This window comes from Panicum virgatum, chromosome 3N, assembly GCF_016808335.1.
Source record: "Panicum virgatum strain AP13 chromosome 3N, P.virgatum_v5, whole genome shotgun sequence".
NCBI lineage: Eukaryota > Viridiplantae > Streptophyta > Magnoliopsida > Poales > Poaceae > Panicum > Panicum virgatum.
The window spans coordinates 38,600,271-38,614,135 of NC_053147.1; the positions used below are offsets into that span (position 1 = coordinate 38,600,271).

Consider the following 13,865-nt stretch of genomic DNA (forward strand, 5'->3'; position numbering starts at 1 on the left):
CAGCCCGCCGCCGACGCCGTGCCCTCGCGGCCTCACCTCGCCTGGCTCCCTCCGCGCTCCCGAGCGGTCTCCTCCAGCACGGGTTCCTAGCTCCCTCCGGGCTTCTTCGGCCGGCCTCGTGGACGCCGCGTCCCTCCGGGCTCCCGGCGGCCTCCAACACGCGTCCCTCCCTCCGGGCTGCTCCGGCCGGCGTCGAGGACGGCGCCTCCCTCCAAGCTGTTGCCGGCCTCCAGAAGCCGCAGCATTTTTGGGAAACATATCATGCGACCATATTATTTATTATCTATCGGTTCTTGCTAGTATTAGTTTGTCATTGGCCATAATTCTGATAAACGATCTGGTAGTACTTGCTAATGTTAGTTTACTTTTGGTCAAAGTTCTGATATACTAGTGATAAGCTGATGCCATGAGCAGTTTTCTTTTTCTGCTAACCTGAATGGAATTGTTTCCTCCATCAGGGAGGAGCCGCACTTTTACTGTAAAGGTATCTCTGTTCACTTCTTTATATTTGCTATAAGTTTGAGTGATCCTGATGTTTTTTGACATTGGTTTGTAGTTATCAGAAGAGCTCCTCATGAATTCAAGATTTCATTCCTAGAGGTCAAGTTGCAGTAAATCGGCGAGTTGATACAAAGTCATACACGTCCCTGCATGCTCTTGTCCATGGAATGTCCCCACCAATATCATCATCTTCAGAGCAGGTCAGCATTCCCACCTAGTATTTGTTAGTAGTTCAACTCTAGTTACTACTTTTAGTGCTGCTTATTCTGGCAAGTTCTAAATCACTACCGGAAACCCGAACATTGCCGAGTGCCAAGGGGTTTGCCGAGTACAATTTTTTGGGCACTCGGCAAACAATCTATTTGCCAAGTGCCATCGAGAAAACACTCGGCAAAAAAGGCACTCGACAAACAAGGTTGTTTGCCGAGTGCCTAGAGGTTGGCACTCGGCAAAGAGGTGTTTGCCGAGTGCCAATGGGTGGGCACTCGGCAAACATCCCATTTCTGAATTTTCTAAAAATTTTAAAAATAGCAAACAAAGTCTAAAAATTATGAGATTTGACAAGATGTCATAATATCATATGTGTAGGTTGTGAGAAAAAGTTGAGGAGGTTTTGCACACTTTTGTCATGTACGTGCTTACAAACCGATACATCTCCAAAGAAAAATAATAGAGTTGAGAATGATCCGATAAGAATTGGAGTCAAATTGATGGTCGAATTGTTGTTTGAGTTCAAAACTTTTTGTATAGGCAATAGATAACATAGATTGCTTAACGTAAAATTTTGGTAATTTTTCAAGTCCATTTGGTATTTTTAAATTTTTTTTACTTAATTTTTTTGCCGAGTGTATTTTATTGGCACTCGGCAAAAAGAGGCTTTGCCGAGTGCCATAAAAATACACTCGGCAAAGCGTCTCGGATGAATTTTGAATTAGAATTTTTGGAGTATTTCAAATGACCTTGGATGAAGAAACTCACAACAGCAAAGTTGTAGATCTCGAAAAGTTAAGAAACTTTGTAGTTCACAACTTTTTTATTTGAATGCATTTAGGATTTCAAATATGTGTTTGAATTTCTCAAATTTGAAATTCAAATTTTGCAAACGACCTCGGATCAAAAAACTTACAACATCAAAGTTGTAGATCTCGAAAAGTTATGGAACTTTGTAGTTCAAAAGTTTTTTATTTGAATACGTTTAGGGCCTCAAACAAGCAATTTTATCTCGAATTAGTATAATATGTGGAGAATCAAAACAGAATCTAGACATAAGTAATACAGGGTTGGAGTGGTAGAGGAGGCTACACGCGAAGCAAGAGGTCACGGGTTCGAATCAAGGCAGCCGCGTAGCACGCGATTTAACGCGAAATAATAGCGAGACTTGTGACTTGTGACATTCGATGATTGGTGTGATTACCGAGTGAAAATAAAATGTTTTGCTATTTTTCAACGCTGTTTTTCTAATCTGGTTTCGAAAAGTTTGCCGAGTGCTTTTTGACACTCGGCAAAGACTTTGCCGAATGCCTGAAAAAAGACACTCAGCAAAGGTGCCTTCGCCGTCACTTTTTTTACCGAGTGCGGTTTGCCGAGTGCCACACTCGGCAAACCCTTTGCCAAGTGCAAAAGGGCCTTTACCGAGTGTATTCGACACTCGGCAAACAAGGCCAGTCCGGTAGTGAATCCAATTCAGGAGTACTACAATACCTGGAATTACTGGAAAATGCCATTGCCTGATGTTGATATGTGAGGTACAAGTGAAGCCCGCACAACAGTGCTGCGCTAATTTTATAATGCGCCACAGTGGTGATGAGAAGAAAACCACGGTGAAGGTAGCACCCTGAGGTATTTCATTTTACCTATATTTTTGCACTACCACAGTGGCTATGCTTAAATTACAATTCTTGTAATCATGCAAGAAACATCCCTTCTGTCTGATGCTCTCTCACAATTATGGATGTTTTGTAGGCAACACCAATTTTGAGTCCCAAGGACCTTTTCGAGAAAAGCTTTTGGATGGTCCAGCTGATGGATCTGTAGAAAAGCTTTGCCCAAAAGCTAGCTTTTATCGCTGAAGGAGTGTCCACACACAAGTATGACCAAATGTGGAAGAGAAGATGGTATATATATGTTTGAGATTCATTCAAGCTGATTTGCAGCTCACCATCATTGCCAAGTTAAGTGAGGGATGGGAGTTGCTAGAGGCTGGTATAGCTGTAGCTTTTGTAGTAGTAAGATGTTGTAATCTGTATGAACAATGGTTGTTTTACTCTTGTTCAGAAGAGTACCATGTGTTTGCTGTGATATGCTGCACCATCACATATTTGAATTTGACATGAAAGGAAATGAAATATTTTGTTGCCTAAAGCCTAGCGCACATTGCGTTATGTGTTGGTGTTATCTTATTACTCCACAAAAGATGTATTTGAGGCCAGCAGCCAAATGTTATTACTGCATCAGAAAATTTTCAGAAAACTGCAAAGCTTCAATGGGCAAAGGTTTTCCGTTTGATCTCCCTAAACTACATGAAACCTGCAACTAGATCTCTGTACTGAATAAAACTTTCATCCCCTATCATATACAGTTTGCAAGCTGCAAAACTTTATATACAGCAAATGGCACTTATCCAAATAAAAGAACACAAAGAATGGGTAGTATGACAAAATTTCTGCACAAACGTAGCTCAATGTTCAGATGCACCCGGTGTAGACAAGCTGGCTTTGGGCCCCTGAAAATTGAAGGACAAATGACACTTCGGTATGTGAATTCACAGCTACCAAATAATTGAAATCTCTGTTTCAAAAAAGGCCCCTTTCATGCATTGCAACATCCTAGTCAGCAGATAAACCTACAGTTCATTTCGGCAGTTATTTATGGTTCCATAAGAATATAAGAAAAAAAAATCACATAGCAGAAGGAACTGCTGCAAGTTCTGAACCATGAATTGCAGGTTCTAGTTCAAATCAAGCAGCGTATCAACTGTATGACATACATGGCTTGGTAAAAGAAACACCTTTTTTTCTAAAATTTATATGGTATCGAACAACATTTCTGACATGCAAAGAGAAAATTATCTTCTGTATATCTCGAAGGACATTATGATATTATGATCTATTGCCATACATCAAATATTTAACTTAATTATCGCAGGACATCCAAAACCTTCTCCTCGAACACGTGCCATATAATGATGAGACACATTACATGGATACGTCACATGGCAACTAACATCATGCCAAGGAACAAGCCAACAAGCAACATTACAAAGCCACAACAGAATAAACTACACCTACTCCCTGAACTGATCCAGTTAGCCAGTACTACCAATTGCTTATTCTTCTCCTCCAGCTCCTGCTCTTGTGCCTTTAGGACTAAGCCCTTCTCTTCATTCTCACTAGACACCAGTTCATTGATTTGCTTCAGGTCAGCAACCTCCTCCACTTTGCTCCTCAACTCCCAAACAGCATTACGAAGATCAACAAGTAACAACAACAACAACAACAACAACATAGCTTTTTTTCCCAAGCAAATTAGGGTAGGCTAGAGATGAAACCCGAAAAAAATAAGTTCAAGGTTCAGGCACATTGATAGCTAGTCTCCAAGCGCTCCTATACAAAGCTATCTCTTTAGAGATATTCCAATCCTTAAGGTCTCTCTTAACCGACTCATCCCACGTCAGTTTAGGTCTACCTCTACCCCTCTTTACATTATCGACCCGCTCAAGAACCCCATTACGCACCGGCGCCTCAGGAGGCATTCGTTGGACATGTCCAAACTATCTCAGCCGATGCTGGGTAAGTTTCTCCTCAATTGGTGCCACCCCGACCCTATCCCGAATAACTTCGTTCCGGACTCTATCCCTCCTTGTGTGCCCGCAAAACCACCGCAACATCCGCATCTCTGCTACACTCAGTTGCTGGACATGTCGCTTTTTTGTAGGCCAACATTCAGCATCGTATAACATCGCCGGACGAATTGCTGTCCTATAGAATTTGACTTTTAGCTTTTGTGGCACCCTCTTGTCACAAAGGATGCCAGAAGCTTACCGCCATTTCAACCAGCCAGCTGAAATTCTATGCCTAACATCTTCATAAATGTTGTGTGCTCAGAATCATACCACACATAGAAGCCACAATCCCCAACAGTCTATACAGCAGACAACAAACAAATCAGATGCCAAGTCAAATCGGACATGCACCAAAGCAAAATAAGCTAATTTCTTACCCTTGCTCGATTGCATCTGTAGTACCTCCGACCTGGATAATCATCACTCCAAGAAATCCATTGTGGTACCTTTCTATTGCACATACACACCACGGTGGGCTCATAAACTAGAGGACCTTCTCTGTACGGCACCGGTGGTCGCGACCTCAGAAGCCCACGGCCACCACGACCACTTGCACTTATCCTGGAACCTTGTGAGCTCGAGTCTGCCATGCCTACACCAGAAATCAAAAGATATAAGGACCTGATGAGTTTTCAAAGCTACCGTAACAAAAGGAATGCATCCAATTATATTTGATTTCATATCTGGACCATCATATTGGCTATTGCTATAAACTGCTCTATTGGCCCATCTAAGTTAGTAACATGAGACAATCACAAGCGTACCAAACAGCATAAAGAAATTGGTGCCAAATTGAAAGAATATCATAAATTCAGTTGAGGTATTTAGTTCCCATGCTTGCAAAACATGGGGGCGCTCCCATACAACTTCAATTAGCATGTATTAACAAGAACTTCATTATACAACTTTTTACAACACCTTTTGAAGGTCAGTTAGATCCAGAGAATATCATGAGAACTCTGAAATCCAGAGTATATTATGAGCACTCTGAAATCCAGAGTATATTATGAGCACTCTGAAATCCATAGATCATAGCATTGTCATCTGAAGTATTGCCGTTTACTAGATTTCATTCCTGTTCTAAGACAAATGATTTGTTTCCACTTATGCTGAGGTGATCAGGATTTTGATTTTTTGAACAATGATGCAAGCTCCTGCAACAAAAAAAAAAGACCACTAATGAAAACAGATTCACGAGGGCTGACGAGCGCCAAGAAGCCAAACCTCAGCACTCAAATCACCCAATCGCCCATACATGAAGTTCCAAGACGGCATAGGAACAAAAATTCAGAGGAATCCCATCCTTACCTAACAGTGCCTATCTCATACAAAGATTATTTTGATAAGACTGATTCGGAGATGAAACGCAGATGGAACACCGAAGCTGGTGAGCAGTCAGGCACATGCACAACACAAGGCCAGGCGCATCCTCATATCGTCTGAACCAATCTTGTCTAGCTCTTCGCTTTTCTAATGTGCAACTAGGCTTTTGGGTTTATCATGCACCTGTCCCACGAAGCTACACATCTATGCAATGTGTCATGCAAATGGGGGAAAGGACTATCAACAATCGGGTGCTCGTTTATATGAACAATAAAGTGTTGATTTCAGAGTGCTCATGATATACTCCGGATCTAACAGACATTCGAAAGGTTGTGGCACCTACTGGACAGAGAGGATGAGGGAGGAGGGCGCGCCTTGTACCTGCGTCGCCCACCACTGGTGCACCGCCTTGCCGCCGGAAGCCGCTGCTCGTCCGCGGCGCTGATCCGGCAGGGGGGGGGGGGGGGGGGGCGCTTGGATCCTGGCCTCCCGCACCGCGTTGCCGCCGGAAGCCGCTGCTCGTCCGCGGCGCTGATCCGGCAGGGGATCCTGGCCGCCCCCGCCCGAGGGGGCCTCTCCGTGTGAAGAATCGCCGCCGGTCGGACAGCGAGGCGCCGCAGATCCAATCTGGCGTGGTGAACTCGACTGAACGAACAGTACCCTAATAAGGATGAACATCTTTAGCATTAAAACAAATATTCATCTTAATACTAAATTACCTCTCTACCCTTGATATCAAAAAATAACTACGAAAAAGGAATTGCCATGAGTTTCTAATCCCATTAATTTAAGACGTATTGGGAGGCATTGGGAGGCGTTACGGTGCCTATGGGCCCACCGACCATAAACACAACTAACGCCTCCCGACGCCTCATCATTGACATCTCCCAATACCTTTCGTCATATGGGCCCACAAATTATAGACACATAAAATGCCTCTCAATGTCTCTCCAAGCATTGTAAAATTTCTCTACGTGCGGTACATTTTACTAGTATAACTAAAAAACAAAACCAAAACATTCGTGTACAAAGAAGTTCAAGAAAAAAAAAAGGAAAGATGCCTTGTCATTACTATAAAAAAACTATTGCCCTGTCATTGATCTTTGACAGAAATGGATCCAAATATCAACCTCAGAACAAAGACCAAGTTTATAGGTCGAATCACATGCAGAACAAGCCAGATTGGATTAATCCCTAGTTTAAACTCACAAGCAGGGACACTGTAAGCTAGCTCAAATAAGTTCACTGCAAGAGTAGCCAGTCAAGAATTGATGAGTCCTACTCCTATTGAAGATAATATCATAATCCTAAACAAATTTTGCATATGAGATTGTGCCATACATATTGCATAAACTTTGTCACAAAAAATTAGACAAAGATGAGCAATCCATTTGCTGCCAAACGCCGCATCTCCCATATACACCAACAAAATATCAAGGCAGGTAACGTCAGAATTAACGATCACGTGACTCACTGTAATCAAATTAAATGAATAGCATTGCGTTGCATGACCATTATGTAATCTTAGCTTATTGTAACTTTATATTATCTATTTATAAAACATCTTCAGAAGGTTTTTATCATATATAATTATTTCTATTTACATCAGGCATAATTTTTTTATGTATTTTTTAAATACACATGCATGTGACATGTGCACTCTACTATATATTGATATGTGGCTCTTAGTTTTGTTCTAAGAAAACAGCTGACTTGTTTGAGCAAAAGATGTAAAATAACAACAGCGTTTTATAAAACAACATTACTACTTTGCATTATAGTATGATAATACATTGTGGCTTTCGCCCTTAGCAAGGCACTGACATATTTGATTCAAAGTTTGACACATTTCCAACAAAGCAAAAAGAAAGAGAATAGGCTGCAGGTTTCCTTGGTTGTTAAGAGGTCTCAAACCAAATAAGCCCCAAATTTTGCTAGTTGACAAAATATATAACATCATATGTTGGCTTATTAATAGCACTAGTCGTAAACTCATGCTAATGCACGGACTAATGTATAATACTATTAATACATTCTTTATCCAGTACTTCTATTTTGTAAAAATATAGTAAGATTAACTTAGTATTGTTTGGCATATAAAAAATTATAAGAATAAATGAAAAATTCACCGGTATATGCCATAGGTATATTTAACATTTTATAGTTCCTCAAAGAAAATTGGGATTCAAAATGTAGATGTTCCACTCAAATTTGTAGGCCATGTATGTGCATATGCGCATAGTTGCAAGTGTAGCTTGCCCGCTTCATCCACTCGGATGGTTTGCTGCATAAACACCCAAGTATGATAGTGTATTCGTAAAAATATGACAGGGAAGTAGCGTTTCCTAATTAATCATAGCTAGAGTTTACGTCCACATCACTTCCTGTTTTCTAAAGAAAATCAGACGCGATCAAGACCATCTACAACTTGGTCCATAATAGATCAATGGTCAGAAAAATTGTGTTTTTTTTCCGATTAATGTGAAAATTTCTAGAGAATATGTGATTATGTATAGATAGAAGTATTTGAGTAGCAGTCAAAAACTTCTCTAAAACTCAAGACATACCCTTAATAAGTCATTTCATAACAAATAAGTTGTTTCGGCATAGAAAGTAAAATGGAAATCCACAAGCACAAGTCCTGCACCTGCAGACTCAAATATAGGTGACATGGTGAGATCACTGTGAACACTAGTAAAGATTACTAAAACATCACTGGCATCGACTACACCGCACCAGCTTCATGTGATCCTTCAGCATCCTGGCCAGCACCCTTGCTAACTGTCATAGAATAGAATGAAACATCATAAATACTTGGTGAAGCAGCAGCATATGGAGTATTTTTCTCTTCCTAAAGGAAATGACAATTTGATTGAGATGTAACATATCATTTCCCAAAAGGAGTTTCATTTCCATTATGCACTTATTATGGTTTCAACACATATGCAGTAACTCAACTGGGAACAGAGGAAACACAATCTCAATTCTCATCTGGGTAAGAGAAATAGAAGTACATACAGTAAAATATTTTCAATTTGCATGGAAACATCAAATGAATTAGGAAATGACAAAGCCTTCCTATGATTTTGTTGGACCTGTGCTACCACACTTATACTTGTGTTGATATCTTAACATTCATAACAAACACCATTGGGTGCAAGGAAGCATAATTCTTTAAAACATGCACCTCATGAACCTGTTAGGTCATCTTGTCCACTAACCAACAACGCTATCCATACTTTCAGCTACGTCCATCTTTTTGCTACTTCTTATTAACACCTAATTTGTTCAACCATTTGTAGGATTACTAACTGAAATGATAAAATGAGTGATAAAGTGTCCGAGAGACAGGCAGTTCTTGGAAAGCTATAGCTAAAACAATCATCTACAATAGAAGCAGATGTCATTACAACCAAACAAAATGCAATAGGTAACTATATATAAAAACGCTAGATAGCAAAAGCATTTGTGACAAATGCCATGGCCAAATTTTACCAATTGTTAAGTACAAGTCACAGCAGTGGTAACTATAATAGACAATTAACAACAAAACAGTGATAAAGGTCACATGAGTAGGCATCTGCAGCTAACATGAGAAGGAAATTACCTAGGGTAGTAGCTGGATTCATGTACTTTGTCAGATTCATGTATTTTGAGATCTCACTAGGGCAATAGATGACAGAATAGCCACTGTATTCGGATTGAATACTAAAGTACGCCGCACCTTTCAGTCTGCCTCCATTGTTCATATCAATGGCAAGAATCCATGCCTTCGGGTGCCTATTTTTCACCCTGGCCACCAAGTAAGGCAAGGAGAGGGCTGATACATGGAGAGGTTCTGCAGGTTTCACTGCTCTGCTTTGGGCTAATTGCTCAGTGAGGCAAGGAGAGGGCTGATACATGGAGAGGTTCTGCAGGTTTATCTGCTCTGCTTTGGGCTCATTGCTCAATGATCTACACAGCAACCCAGAGTCCTCCAGAAACCGTGAAATTGCCATGTCAGCAATGGTGATGTTGGAAGCCTGGACCACACATTCCTTGTGCCAATCCTCCACGGAATTGCTCATCACATTGTTGCTCCACGTGGTGAGGGCCCAGCCATCCACACAGAAGGAAGGGGCCCCTGCTTCATCATCCAGGTCAGGGAGGCGAATATCAGTGATTTCCAAGTGAACAAACTTGAGACAACCCTTGCCTCTGATGAAGGCAATGCAACGGCGTTGCACTGGGTCGCCTATTCCCCACATATTATCTCTCTCTCCACAGACGGAGAGGGAAGTGGCACACCACGGAGGGAGGGCTCGGTTTCGAGCAGATCACAGAGAAGGACGCCATGCCAAAGATCGACCCAGCCCATGGTTTGTAATATCCGTAAAATTCACCCAAATAAATTACTCGCTAAAAATTGTTTCAAAATCTTTTTCGTCGCTGAGCTCAAATCATTCAATATCTTTTTCCGTCCGAGCTTCCAATCTCCCGAAATCTCTTCCCAACCATCCGCCGTCCAACACCAGGATCCATCGCCGTTCCTTTTCCTAGTTCCGTGTGCACGTTGCTTCGCGCCGAAGCCGCTCGCGACCGTCGCCGCGCAACCGGTGCCGCGAATCCCGCCGGCATCTCTTTTTTTCTCTTTTCTTTCCCCTTTTCTTTTTCTCCCCTTGCATCCAATCCATCTCTACATTAATCCTCATAAATTTCTTCTTCCCCGCATGCACTCTAGCTAATCAATTTTTTTTTTCTAATCTCTTCTTTCTCTATCTCCATGTTGTATCGTTGCACATACAAGCCAATAAGCAAGCATCACACAAAGTTCAGTTGCTTCCTAGTAGGTGCAACACCACCACGCGCAAGCTCTCCATGAGCGCAGGCCGCGGCAACAGCATGCTCCAGTAGCGCTGCTGCTCCACGCCACGTGCACCCTCGCCAAGCCAGGTCCCCCTCGCCGAGCTTCCTCCACGCGACGCACGCACGACACGCCGGCCCCGCGACGGGACCGCGCACTGCCGCCGGCCCCGCGACGGGACCGCGCCACGCCGTGCCCCCACGTCGCTGCAGCCTTGCTTGCCGGCCTGCCCGCCCTCGTCGCTCGCGCCGCTCGACGACACCCGCAAGTTGCAGCCCTCGTCGAGCGCGCCACGGCAAGTGGCCGCACGGCCACAGCGCCACCATTGATGGTGAGCAAGTGAGCGTTTGTACAGCTCCGCCCCCACCGCCTATAAAAGGGCTCCCTCGCGCTGCTCCCCGCCTCCACAACCCCGCTCCCCACCGCCAGCCCCTGCCCACGCCCGCAGCACCGCCGCCACCACCATTGCTGCCCGTTCCCACCGGCCACCGTGGGCATGCCTCCTCGCTCCATCCCAGCTCGATCTGAGTAGGGGAATCAAACCCCCTCGACCTCCTCTCCGTTTTGCCCCACACCCCGGCCGCCACCATGGCCCGAGCTGCCGCCGGCCAGGGCGCCGTCGAGCTCCCCCCTCCCTCCCCTGTTTTGTCTCGAGGTAGAAGAAGGTGAGGGCGGTTTTGCCCAAAACCCCCTCCCTTCTTTTGTATTTAATTAAGAGCCCCCCTCTCTATGTTATTTTTTTCAAATAAACCCCCCATGTTCTCTCTATTTAGAAAATGAACCCTTCCACTACACAAAATAATTATGGATAAGCCCCTGCCCCTTTTTAGAATATTTCGGATATTTTCCGAAATTCCAACTAAGTCCTTTTCTCTCCCAGAGAATTTACAAAGAAGCCCCTCCCTAATTCCATATCAAGAATTAGCCCGTCCACCATATAAACATAATTTCAAATAGACCCCTGCCCCTTTCTGGAATAACACAAATATTTTTAGAAATTATAATCAAGTCCTTCCACTCTAAAAAATAATTACAAAGAAGCCCTTGAACCCCGGTTTAGCCCCCTAAACCCCTCTTTAACTCATCATTTCATGCGCAAAAAATTCTCCATTCATCCCTAAATTTGACCACGCCAATTCTAATATTATTTTGGCCATGCCATTAAAGAATCTCCCAAAAATATTCTTACTACATATGTTTCTTAATTCGAACTCAACGATAAAATCTTTATTTTCCTTTTCTTTATTGTGTGCTTGTTTGTGTGCGCCGTAGATCACGGTGTGACCGAGGGAGAGCCCGTCGAGGAGTTTGCCGAGCAGTACCGCGAGCCGAAGTACGAAGGCCAGTACCGTGAGCCAGAGTCCGAGGACCTGTACCGCGAGTAGGAGTTCCCGGAAGGCTTTGGGAATGGTAAGTTCAATCTCATCCTTTGATTGCATATTTCGACCCAGTTTTGTAAACACAACCTATTGACCTGTTTTATAAAATTGCATATGTTTCTACTGCTGAAAACATGGTTGGATAGCCGCCCCTTGATTTGTTATAACTATTCCTTGACCACCTAGATTAATGTCTAAATATGATTTATTCTATTTGGATGTTGATCGCTGCTAGAGCGCCGCTTAGGACCCGGTACTCGTTTTATTACACTCTAAAATTGTTGCAACATGCTCTATAAAAAGGAAAATGCGTGAGTATTGAGAAAAGGAAAATTGGGTTATAAAGAATAAAATGTTAAGATGGGATGGATGAATGGCATTCTCCGGGTGGATTGTCATGTGTTGGAGGCTCGTACCATTGTGGTAGAGCAAGGAGGTTGGGAGATAGCCATCCTGTCACAATTAAGGACCGAGTTGATGTGTCATCTTGCCTGACTCAACTATCGTGCAAACCACTCGACCGTTGTATGCGGCAACGGCTTAGTATAAACCCCACAAGTTAGTCTGATAGCCATTAAGAGAGCTGAGAGCAACGGGTGACCAAGGAGAAGGGATAAGGTCGTGGTGACTTATGCCCCGGTTAAACCTCGGTGTCAGGTCAATGGCCCCTTGGTGGAGCCCGTGTTGGCTAGTCAGATCTAGCTAAGGTGGGTAATGACTTTGATGGGATCTGCACCGACACTAAGGTGATCGTGCTGTGGTACCCCATTTGTGGGTAAAGTTGCACACCTCTGTAGAGTGTAAAATCTATTCGAATAGCCGTGCCCACAGTATTGGGGGAGTTACGGTTTGGTCATACAACTAGCACTTTTTCTGGGATTGGGTTGGGTTGGGTTGGCGTGAGTGTTTTGGAAAAAGTGTCCGGCAGTTATGCCGTGAGCTACTGCGGATGAGGAGTTCGGTAGCATTAAAACTTGGATCCTTTGTGTATGATCAACCCCGCTTATTACTCAGTTAGTAATGAGTCGCTTTGAGAAAATCTTTTTCAAAAATAAACCCATGCACGTGTAAAATCTAGCTTTACTGTAAATAAAACTCAGCCTTATCCTTGATTTATCCTGTGCATATCTGTGATACCCCCTCCGTGGATGGGGTTGGACTTGTTGAGTACTTTTGTACTCAACCGATATATATTTGTGGGTTTTTTTTTCCAGAAGAAGATCCGGACTTTGTTGTTGAAGACGTCGAGTAGAGGTCGCGTCCGAACCCCAACCTTGCCTGTGGTGTTGGCCCTCTGCAAGATGATTCTGCTAGCGCATCACTCTGAGCCCGAGCTGGAGACTGTCTAGGTCGTGCTTTGGTGTATCACTATAGCTGTTTTATTACTTATTATCGTTTGCATCGAGTGTCCGTCTCCTCGGAGGTTTGTACGATGACTGTACCATCAATTGAATAAATGTGTTATCAACCTTCTGGAACTGATATTTGTATCACATTTAGTCTCTATTTATGTGGGGATGCTTCATGGCTCCATCTTCATCTCCGATTGTGATCACAATGCTTGTATTCTTATGAAGAATCCGACCATTCGGGATGTCATTCCTTGGTGCCTGCAGCGACACCATACTGCTACTCCAGATCGAAGTACGAGAATGGAATAAATGCAGTTCAGGCTTGTTCGGTTGTTTTGGAATCAATCCGAGTCGAAAAGGATATGTAGAACAAATAAATTATGATAAATATTATAAGAGACCGAAATTTATTCTGGATTGAGAATTAATTACAACAACAAGAGACGAAATTAATTCATGAGTAGAGAGGTGTAGAATCAATTCGGGTTTTTTGTTGAATCTATTTTATTGCAATTGGTTGTTGACCCGGAATAAATCCTAGTCACTTGTTGTATTTATCATGAATCTTTTATTCTATATATTATTCCCAGCCCGGATCGAATCCAAAATAACCGAACGAGCCCTCG

General features: G+C 43.0%; 2 protein-coding genes and 2 long non-coding RNA genes across 5 annotated transcripts; 2 read left to right on the forward strand and 2 right to left on the reverse strand.

Annotated features, from left to right (window-relative positions):
• The first annotated feature begins 36 nt into the window (after window positions 1-36).
• Window positions 37-2,867, forward strand: LOC120665917. Its single transcript, XR_005671437.1, has 4 exons — window positions 37-484; window positions 557-701; window positions 2,189-2,340; window positions 2,464-2,867. It is a non-coding gene; the product is annotated as an uncharacterized LOC120665917 (long non-coding RNA).
• A 685-nt stretch (window positions 2,868-3,552) lies between these two features.
• On the reverse strand, window positions 3,553-6,484 carry LOC120665919. The gene is made up of 4 exons (XM_039945640.1): window positions 6,047-6,484; window positions 4,720-4,934; window positions 4,581-4,641; window positions 3,553-3,983 (listed from the first exon to the last, which is right to left on the reverse strand). Exons 2-4 carry the CDS (start codon window positions 4,930-4,932, stop codon window positions 3,709-3,711), a joined length of 549 nt encoding a protein of 182 aa, XP_039801574.1. The 5' UTR covers window positions 4,933-4,934; window positions 6,047-6,484; the 3' UTR covers window positions 3,553-3,708.
• Window positions 6,485-8,153: 1,669 nt separating this feature from the next.
• Window positions 8,154-9,944, reverse strand: LOC120665918. The gene is made up of 3 exons (XM_039945639.1): window positions 9,390-9,944; window positions 9,273-9,284; window positions 8,154-8,446 (listed from the first exon to the last, which is right to left on the reverse strand). Exons 1-3 carry the CDS (start codon window positions 9,910-9,912, stop codon window positions 8,391-8,393), a joined length of 591 nt encoding a protein of 196 aa, XP_039801573.1. The 5' UTR covers window positions 9,913-9,944; the 3' UTR covers window positions 8,154-8,390.
• Window positions 9,945-10,889: 945 nt separating this feature from the next.
• On the forward strand, window positions 10,890-13,380 carry LOC120665920. Of its 2 annotated transcripts, XR_005671439.1 has the most exons (3): window positions 10,898-11,163; window positions 11,781-11,918; window positions 13,102-13,380. It is a non-coding gene; the product is annotated as an uncharacterized LOC120665920 (long non-coding RNA). The 2 variants fall into 2 exon arrangements; XR_005671438.1 differs by having other exon boundaries at window positions 10,890-11,918.
• Window positions 13,381-13,865: the final 485 nt, after the last annotated feature.